General features: G+C 34.4%; 1 protein-coding gene across 1 annotated transcript; it reads right to left on the bottom strand.

Moving 5' to 3' along the window:
• Positions 1–4952: 4952 nt before the first annotated feature.
• On the bottom strand, positions 4953–10628 carry gata2b (GATA binding protein 2b). The gene is made up of 5 exons (XM_067374228.1): positions 10367–10628; positions 8918–9451; positions 8021–8163; positions 5717–5842; positions 4953–5186 (listed from the first exon to the last, which is right to left on the bottom strand). Exons 1-5 carry the CDS (start codon positions 10626–10628, stop codon positions 4953–4955), a joined length of 1299 nt encoding a protein of 432 aa, XP_067230329.1.
• Positions 10629–10800: the final 172 nt, after the last annotated feature.

Genomic DNA, 10800 nt, shown 5'->3' with positions numbered 1-10800 from the left:
AGTCTGTTGTCTTCACAGAGTCATAAAGTAACACACTCTTATAATATAAGGGTCCACGTCCACAAAAAACAGTCATGTAACACATTCATTCAAGAGGTGCTTTGTTCCAGTACATTATCCCACTTTCCATCCTTTCTTCTAATGCACTTTATCTCGACGCCCCTTTGTTCTATCGCACCTATTCTGTTTAGGCCTTTATGTCCATACAACCATTAGTCCACACCCCCCTTTCTCTTTTGTTCTGCACTTTTCTTCCAGGTCAGCAGCATTGTCACTATCTACTGAAGAATTTAACTTTGTCACACAGGTATTTTATGCATCATTTGCATGTCTAAAATAGATCATTCAATGCTTATGAGTCTGAACAGAAATTTAAAAGAATATGAGTAGATGCAAAAGTCATTTTATAGACATGTGCCGCCAATAAGTGTTAAAGGCTAAAGATTGTGACCTTTGCCCTTTGAGGTTTGCATGCAATTGTTTAGGAGTGCATCAAACTGTCATTTTATGTTTTGTGATCAATTTGTCGACACAAGTGACAGACACTTCAATATGAATCGCTAGACTGTAAGAAAGGAAGTAACAGGGGTCATTCTGTTTTGAACAGTTCAGGTTACGCTCATTCACTGTCCAACTCATTGGACCAATTAGAAGGGCGGTAAAAGCCTCCCACATCCCTTACTGAAGAGACTAATAAAATTAGCAGGCCCTCCATCTTATCTTTGAACGATAAACAGCCAACTATTAGATTACAGCTATTAAATTAGATACAGACTCTAAACAAACAATTACCTGAATGTAAGCGTGGGATGGGTAAAAGGAGGAGGTAAACTAGTGTGTGTGTACAGAGGTGGATGCATGAGCGTGATGGTTTCATTTACGTATCTGAAAAAACGTATGTTTAATCACTTGAATATGTTTGATAACATCATACTTTACAATAATGGCGAACCTCTTTGCCACCCTGTTTCACTTTACACATTTTTCACATTTAGTGTACACTAAAAACCTAAATCAAAATCTATATATTATTACGGCACACGTGGACGTCATTTTTTTGTATGATAAAGGTAGCTTGTATATGTGTAGGGTTAGTTTGAATAGTGAGGGTTTCAATATGTTTACTAATTACAGTTGATGTTCTAATGACCCAGCTGTCACTCAATACATCTCTCGGATTACTGTAGCAATGTGAGTGCTATTCTACCCATAGGCCTCTGGGCTTTTTCAATCACAACAATAAAAACACAATAGCAACTAACTAAAAGAGACGGCTTTGTCTAGTCCAAAAAGTGCGCCCAGGTTTAGCTTGTGCGTGATTGTGTTTCTCAAAAGTTTCAGATTCTATAAATCTGTATCTTCTTTCTTTCTTTCTTTCTTTCTTTCTTTCTTTCTTTCTTTCTTTCTTTCTTTCTTTCTTTCTTTCTTTCTTTCTTTCTTTCTTTCTTTCTTTCTTTCTTGAATCTGTTTCATTCTGTCTCTGCACATTTTACAAATATTTGTCAGTCAGCCAACTTATCTTAAATCTATAGTCGGCCTACTCTTTGCTTGCTCTTTTTTTCCCCTCTTTTTTGCCATTTTTCTTTCCCTTCACAGCTCTATCCATGATTTTTTGTGTACTTGTTTCATCTTATCTTTCTGATTGGCTTCCTCTTTTAGAAAATTGTTGGTAACACTTTACAATAAGGTTCATTAGTTAACTACATTAGTTAACATGAACTAATAATGAAATGCACTTTATACAGCATTTATTAATCATTGTTAATGTTAATTTCAACATTTACCAATACATTATTAAAATCTTGTTAACATTAGTTAATGCACTGTGAACTAAAATGAACAAACAATGAACAACTGTATTTTTTTAATAACTAATGTTAAAGAAGATTAGTAAATACTGTAACAAATGTATTGCTCATGGTTAGTTCATATTAGTTAATACATTAACTAATATTTAACTAATGAACCTTATTGTAAAGTGTTACCAAATTATTTGTCTTTAGCATCACAGTAAGTATAGGGAATGGGGGAAATGCACTTTATTCATCATGGGAGTGATGAAATATTTCTTCACAAACCTTCCATAGAAGTTTGCTAATATTTGAGTTTGATATTGTGAATTATGTTCATGAATTTAGTCATTGACTGAATTTTGCATCAAATTATATATATATATATATATATATATATATATATATATGTGTGTGTGTGTGTGTGTTTGTGTGTGTTTGTGTGTTTTTTGTTTAAAATGTATTTCATTAGACGTAAACATTTACAGCAATAGCTTAGTTTATTGAAACAGAATTCTATATATTAATTTCAGTTTTATAATTCCTCCATAATATGTGGCATAATTTAATAACAGGCTCTTGATTTAACGAGTATGTCTGCATTTACTGCTATTTAGTCTGATAACTTTGAACAGTGTATTTAGACTCAATCCCCTCCTGCCTCCGGCCTACTTTCCTGCCTCTAAGGTTTCTCTCAGGACAAAACCAATAGGACAGGGAAAATAAAAGAGTGGAGAAAGAGAGGAGGGAGAGAGAAGTAAGCAGATCTGTTACTCTGTTCCAGGAGGATGACAGTAAAACACACACACACACTCACACCACACAAGCTGTCCCTGGAGAGGGGAACTGAGCGCTCACAGTTGGTTTGTCATTTAAAATAAGTGATTGTTCTGAGACAGAGGATGAATTAATTTACCTGCTAAACAGGAAGATAAGGAGGAGAAAAGAAAAGACAGACTGAAAGGGGTTGGATACTGCTTGGCCTGTGTTATATGGGAGGGTTCTGCTGTGTCCCAGTTTCAGACAGAATGTTTGCAAACAACTACATCTGTTAGGTCAGATTGAAGATTGAACAAACATACTATGTTAATGTTGTTAATATATATTAACATAATATGTTAATTAATGTAAATATAAATGTGGAAACCGTGATACATTTTTTCAGGATTCTTTGATGAACAGAAAGTTTCAAAAGAAACAATTATTGAAAATATAATTTGTTCTGTAACAATGTAAGGATTTAGTGTCACTTTTGATTATTTTAATACATCCTTGCTGCAATGTAGTATTCATTTCTTTCAAACAACAACCAAAATCTTACTCTTACAAATATTTAAACGGTAGTAAATATATCGGAGAGTGAGGTCTCATGAGTCCTTTAGCCTGGCAAAAGTAAGGATAAGTTAGAAAAACATGAGAGACATGTTGTGGTAAGGTGAGATGAGATGAGAGAAGACATACAAAAGTTAAATAATTTTTTTTAAGTGCTTTAAGATACTGAACTTAAAAATCAGTATTCAGGTTGATTCAGTTAATATTAAAGGGATAGTTCACCCAAAAATGAAAATTTTGTCATCATTTACTCACCCTCAAGTTGTTCTAAACTTGTATGAGTTTCTTTGTTCTGCTGAACACAAAAGAAGATATTTTAAAGAATGTTGGCAACCAAACAGTTTCTGGTCCCCATTGTCTTCCATAGTAATTTTTTTCTCATACTATGGAAGTCAATGGGGACTAGCAACTCTTTGGTTTCCAACATTCTTCAAAATATCTTTTGTGTTCAGCAGAACAAAGAAACTGGTTTAGAACAACCAGAAGGTGGTTATATAATATTTCATATATATAATAACTAGTTAATTTAGAATTTACCACATCAAACACATTTTAGGTTACCCAAGAATTTTTTATTTTTTATTTTTTTTATTTTTTTTTTTACAGTTCATTAGAACTGTTGTGTATATGTTAAAGACAACCAGTGATTGATTATTATAATACATTTGTCATGTTTTTATAATAATAGTTACATTTTTATATTAATAAATAAATCATATAAATCAATACTTTTGATATAATATATATGCTTTATAATATATTTGATATAATATATTCCATTTACTCCATAATTATTTCTACTTGCAACCTTTTATAAAAATGATGTAGGAGTCCTATATGTGCTCCACTGTCTTGGTATGTTTAATATTATTCATAGTGTGATAAGTTTTGTAACATTTTGGATATAATACATAATGTACATTTGTTAAAGTAAGCAGGGATTAAAGACAAGGCTGGTCTTGACCACGCCTCAAAAACCCTGAAGACTTTCTCTTCTCTTTCATCTTTATCTCATCTCTCCATTTTCTCTTGTCTCTCTAGAGTACTGCTGCTCATTCACTGCTTTTAGTCCAGTCCGCATGCTGATAAGCTCTTTTCTTATGTTTGCGCAGAGGTGTGTAAGGCCACACGTGTCTCTTGGGTTGTTTATATATGTTTGTACAATAGCGTCTTCACAACAGTGTTTAATAAATAAGGCAAAGACTCGCATACAAAAAAACATTGTGTTTAAATCATTTATTAACAAAAATTTTAAAATAAGTACACATTAAAAAAGTGTGTGTTCTGACTGTTACTGTTAATGCATGTGTACAAAAAAAGTGTAATTTTTGCTATTGATGTTGAGACTAGTTCATATATAAAGCTTGAAAATAAGGACAAAGAAAAAATAAATTAAAGAAATAATTATATAATTAGAAATGTTTAGAACATGTATTTATATTATGATCTTTAAAACACAGGGCTTCTTCTTCCTTCACAGTCACATAAGATACAGTGCAGTGGTATAGATGACATAATCGGGCATAAAAGTTGATGTACTTGTGATTATATTTGAATAAATAGGGGATATTTATTATTAATGAGAACTGGCTAATTAATTAAACTTTTGGTGTACTACAATCAGATTCTATGTTGGCTTAAAATACATTTCAAAAATCCACAAAATAAAGTGCAACTTTTTAAATCAAGCCCAAATAGAATTTAATGATTTGCATAAAGAACATTTGAACTTAAGCCTGAAACATTAATGAAATTTCCTTCACCTGAACATTTAAACTGAAGAATGCATTTAATGTGTTCATTAAGTATGGTATGTTCTACAGGTGTCTCTCAGCCTATTGCAGTGACTAAGCTGCTGTGACTGAATGCAGGATGTAACTGTATGGGTGGAGTCATATTGAAGGGGTGGGGCATGTTGGCCATGTGGCTGAAGGTGGATTGTTTGTCATGTACACAACTGTCAAATTGCTGAAAGTGCTCTCCTCTCCTCTTCTTAGGTTTGCCTGACATTTTCCTGTTGCGTGTCTGAATCCCCTCTTTCTTCATAGTAAGTGGACGGTTCACCTGAATGTACAAACACAGATAAACACACTAAAATAGAGTGGTGCAGCAATGACGTCAAAACCCAGAAGACTAATTCACTGCTGGTTCCCTCAAGATTCTCCTATGAGATTTTATAATGGGGTTTTTCAATTTATGAGTAAAATAAGGTCTGTAATAAACATAACTTGATGATACTTGAACGTTTTGCTGTACAAAGTAAATTACACACACCCATAGGGGTTATAAAACCCCATTGGAAAATCTTGAGGGAACCAGTGACAAATTAGTCTTCCAGGTTTTGACATCATCCATACACATTACAACATTTATGCAATAATTATACTATTTAATGTTTTAAATAGTAAGGTGATGGACTGCCAGCATATTTAACATTAAAAAGAGTCCATTTTAGGTGAAAACTCTATCATTTTTAATGCAAACAATGGATGTTAACCTCTTACAAGTAGAAATTCAACATATGTAAGTTTTTTGGGGGTTTTCCATCTATACAAAGTGCTAGAGTAAAGCTAGACAGATACACATTTACTCACATTGTGTAGTTTGTAGTATAGACCGCAGGCATTACAGACAGGTTCTCCATTGGCATTACGTCTCCAAAGTGTGGTGGTCCCTGTCTGGCAGTTGGCACAACAGGTGCCTGCTCGTCTAGATGCTGACTGGAACATAAAAAAACACATAAAATGAAATAAATTGATTAATGACAAAACAAAGCTTGTGAATGAAAATATAATACGGTCGAACAGGAAGGACAAAAAACCTGATTCAGATCTAATAAGGGAAGCCTGAAGTTATGTATAATTTGTTCTCTCTGGTATTAAAGGTGTAATCTTTTCTCTGATGCAGTAAATTTTTATATTCAGGATGTGCTTGTTTGTCTCATTAATGAAACGTTAAATTTCGAAAAGGATATTCTGACTGTACATAGCTTTCCCTTGAGAAACTTTTCAAAAGTTTTTGCAAGGAAACACAAAGGTTTTGTGAGTGAACGCAAAAGCATTTAAATATTTTTTCCATCACCATCTTTGGCTCCGTATTACTGTGAAATTATATGTATTACAATATTATAAAATTATATTTAAGCTTTACAAAAAAAATAAATAATAATATATAATAATTAAATTTAAAAAAGTATAATAATACATAAAAAATCAATAGTTTAATTTAAATTATTTAATAAGTTCATATTCTTTTCCTTTGCAGAGTATCTTATATCACATTATAAGCATTAAAAACATACTGAAAGACTGGTGAATGGAGCCGTAGTTAGACCCTATAGCAATAATACGAAGATTGCTGGTCCAAATCCTGTGTGGAATGTCCGAAAATTCAGACCTGCTAGCAGAATGCTGTTCTGTCCTGTTCCTTTTGGACATAGGCTGGCCCACAGATACATAGAAAACGTTCTCTTAAGAGCTTAATGTGACAGCTTTGTTACTGGCACAAGTGACAAACCATAACACGTATTGATCAATCTTTACAGTATTCTTTTCTCAGGACTCTATGAGCTATTTTAACAAACTGAATGCAGCTTTGTGTTATACATTAAGAGAACAGAAATCTGCATTGCTTAATTTTTTTTTTTTTTGAGTAATTGTCAAGAAATACTTTAAATACTACAAAAAAATTTTTAATAAATATTTATAAATATCAAAAATAAGTTTTGTAAAAGAAGAATTAAGAAACATCATGATGCTGGCTTAGTAAGAATCATTACTTTAACTCTCAAACTCACATGTTAAACAGAAGCACGCCCTCAAATACCATAAATTCACAAAACTATACAGGTATAGTAGATTCTCAACATGCCAAAAGAAAATACAGCAAGACAACAACCACAAAAGGAAGCGTTTTTGGGTCTCACAAAGTTATCGGTACCGGGCAGACATCCTGCCAAGGAAACAAATGGACCGAGCTGTCTCTGCAGGCGCTGTTCAAATATACGACCTGTAGCTGATGCAGAAGCACTCATCACACACTGACTCAAGAAAGAGACCTGAAGCAAGTCAGCCTAATTTACAGCTAATACGCTTTGAATAGAGGGTCACACAAAATACGTAGGCGCAGTCACTTTCAAGCTGATTTATTACATTTCCCTTTATTGCCAGTGATGGCAGTTCTGCAGCTGCTTTGTGCTTAACCATTACACTGAGCTTTCATGAATAGGAAATTGTAAACAGTTTTCACTTATTTATTCACTATATAAATATATTTGGTGGACAGGAATTTAAAATATAATCATAGAATACAATGAATTAAGGTAAGATGATAGACCAGCCAGGAATACAAGAACTATCTGATTTCTGGTCAAGTTTACACTTGTTAATGAATTCTAATTCATTACTTGCTATTTAAACCTGTGGGTATAGGGCCATGGAATCTCAATGGTCCATTACACACTCTCACACACACAGGCCTTTTGCTTGTTTTCTCTCTTCATTGTCTGTGCACATTTTCTAACTGGCATCATACATTACATGGCCATTACATATTATAGAAAGTGAAACACTACGCAGAAACATATGACAGTTTTTCCCTGTAGTGCTCTACATACATGAACAATTTTCATTAACATTTAGACAATAACTGATTTTTTCATTATATGTACACATCTGCATTAGTAAAATATAAAGAGGTTTGTCAGAACAATCCTATAGTTTAAACTATAGAGCAATACACAAAGCCAAAGTCATGGGTTTGATTCCTAGCTAATCAAAAACTGATCAAATGCACAGCTTGTACTCAAGTTGTATTTGGAAAGGAATCAGTTTTCTATTGTCTAACATGTTTGAATGTGTTTTTGAAAAGGTGTGTATATGTTTGTTTTTAGCACTAACCAGTCGGCGTTTGGGTCTGATGAGTGGTCGGTTCTGGCCGTTCATCTTGTGATAGAGTCCACATGCATTACACAGATAATGACCTGTTCCATCTCTCCGCCACAGAGGAGTTGATGTAGCTCCACAATTCACACATTCACGACCTTCCGGCACACATTATAGCACAGAGATGGAAAAAAAAATGTAAACAACTTATTCATGCTGAAATTATTTATTACACATAGAGAGAGACTGATAATCAGTTTGATATTTGTTTTACAGATATTCACACTTTTTCTACTTTTGAGTTATCGGTTCTCCCGATAAGGTCTACCGATAAGTGCCGCCATTTGGTGAGGATCTAAAGAATAGCACCCACAAGGAAGCAACAGCTTTCACAGGTAAAACAACTTACGTATTTAATGCATTACTTGCATAAATTAAAAGTTAATTATAATTTTTTACATTACAGTTATTTATTGTTGAATTAGAAGTGTGTAGCATGTTAAGCTTAACCATTTGACGTGGCCCAAAACAGATAAATACAGTGCACTTGTGACCATACAACTTACAAATCAATTTTTATGCCATTATAAATACTAAAAAATACTAATAGTGCAAATTATGTTTTTCGTCTAATTAATGGTTATCTGTATAATAATAAGTAGGGTTAAAAGTAATGTGTGTGTGTCAACAAAGTTATCAAAATGGCAAGCGTCCAAGGTATGTATAATTTATTGCAATGCCAATTGGTATTTACCTGTTCCATAAAATGATTATACAATAGAGCATTATTTTGTATAGGCTTATACTGTTACATGAACACAATAAGTTTGGTTCCTTTACCGGCAGCAGATGTTTAAAGCTAGACAATTAAACTGTTATAGGTTCCACTGTTAATATGAACTATGAACTTACCTGAGAAAGCGCGGCTTTTGCTTTTGCATTTTGACGTCATGTTGCTCGCGCTGCTGCCGAGAAAACTTCTGGAATGAAACACACTGCCGGGGTACTCGTGCGCTCCAGCTAAAGCGTAATCGGAATATGAAGGGATATGAGTTGTAGTTTGCGCGAGATTGCTGCGGATTGGACTGGAGCACTCCATCTTCATCCCGTCGACAAGATGGAGATGGTACTTCCCAGCGTCCCTCACAACAGGGTCAGGGGACGCATCTTTGGGTGGAGTAGGGGGTAGGCAGTAGAGCTGAGGACTGCAGTGTTGCGTCATTGACAGGCACTGCATCGAACCTGGGGCAGGTGTACCGGTGCTCGTGTATAGGCCGTTTGAGTTTTCGGCGCCTGCTGAATGCAGAACCGCTTTGCCCAGGTGGTTGACTGTCCATGCGCTGTGGTGCTGGGCCGCCGAAAAAGTCGATTTGCTGTTGTCCAGTAGGGAAAGCCCTTGGGTGTGGATAAGGTGAGGTCGACACATTGAGCCACCCGTAAGCCGTGCTGCCAAAAGAAAAAAAAAAAAATAGGCTATCCTTAAAGAAACAATTGTGTATACACAATGCGTTGCTAAAAGTCAGTTCAATTATAATTTTACTCCGCATTTAACCACACTTAAAAACTTTTTTTTTTAAAGTGTTGTATTACAATCCAAATGAGGAAACACCAAAATATTTTAAATCGTACCTATCAAAAGTGATTGACAAATTATGCTATTGTGGGAGGTCAGATTTCTCAGTGGAGAAGCAAAAATATTACTGTATCAATTTAAGTTAGAATTAATATATCAGAATATTTGGAAACTTAAGAATCATTGCCCTCGATGTTGCATGTTTAAACTTACGCGAAACTAAATTTTGTCATGATTCAAAACGCATTAGCTTTGTTCAAATTGTATACATTCGATAAAAACATAGCCTAAATGGCTAATTGTAAATATAACATAGATTAAATAATAATCTTTGTAAATGTTGTATTTGTATGCCTACAATTTGTAAATAGCCTACACTTAATTAGAGTCAATACTACCTCAATAAATTCCAACCCGACTGTTTTTAAGAGTCGTCAGTCTAACATAAGCTGATTCGAACTTCTGTTCAGTAAAATTAATAGTCATCACATGGCAGAATTATTACACAACCATAACATTATTTAATAATAATAGCATTAGCCTAATTATGTACTATTACAATACTGTATGACAAATCCCTCACAGATGAATCTTCGAGAGACTGATAATGGTGGAAATTGTTTGGCAACAGTAGCCTATGTGACCCAATAAATGTTTTACAAAAAAAAAAAAAAAAACATATTTCATAGAGTGAAAATATTTCGTTCAAATTTAAAATTTTGCAAGAAGCTACATAAGAAAAAAGACAAAATTGAAGGAAAATGGACAGAGGCTCCAGGCCTACTCACCATGTGTTTGACTGTAAGACATTCGTGCACGAGTGTGAGAGTGGGACCCGTGTGTGTGGTGATAATAGGGGTTTCCTTGAGAGTCTAAATGGCTGAGAAATACATCTACCTCGTCTGGTGGTAATAATGGGGCACCTTGCTCCATATATCCTGAACTGTGATGTCCTAAACCAGAGTGCGGAGACACCGAATCTGAGGTACCCATTAAGGCGGAATGATGAGCATGCATCATCCACCGGGGCTCCGCAGGGAGCTCCATCATCTTATGATGCTTTCCCGTAGGACAGGGATGCAAATGTTTCTGTGCGGTTAAAAAAGTTATTCCAAGTTTATCCAGCGTGTTTTCCCCAAGTGATGTTTTCTTGAATATCTTAAATAGCCTATAGCCTAAATAATTTATGACAGCGTAAACGTAAATGACTATATAATATTAG

Source organism: Chanodichthys erythropterus, chromosome 21, assembly GCF_024489055.1.
Source record: "Chanodichthys erythropterus isolate Z2021 chromosome 21, ASM2448905v1, whole genome shotgun sequence".
In the NCBI taxonomy this organism is placed as follows: Eukaryota; Metazoa; Chordata; class Actinopteri; order Cypriniformes; family Xenocyprididae; genus Chanodichthys; species Chanodichthys erythropterus.
Note: the sequence above shows the minus strand (reverse complement) of the source record. Positions and strands in the feature narration are given on the sequence as shown.

Coding starts and splice junctions, on each gene's coding strand:
- gata2b (XM_067374228.1), bottom strand. CDS start 10,628: ATGATGGAGCTCCCTGCGGAGCCCCGGTGGATGATGCATGCTCATCAT. Junction 9,452..10,366: donor GTCTTACAGTCAAACACATG/GTGAGTAGGCCT, acceptor TTCTTTTGGCAG/CACGGCTTACGGGTGGCTCA. Junction 5,843..8,020: donor TCAGACCCAAACGCCGACTG/GTTAGTGCTAAA, acceptor TTTATGTTCCAG/TCAGCATCTAGACGAGCAGG.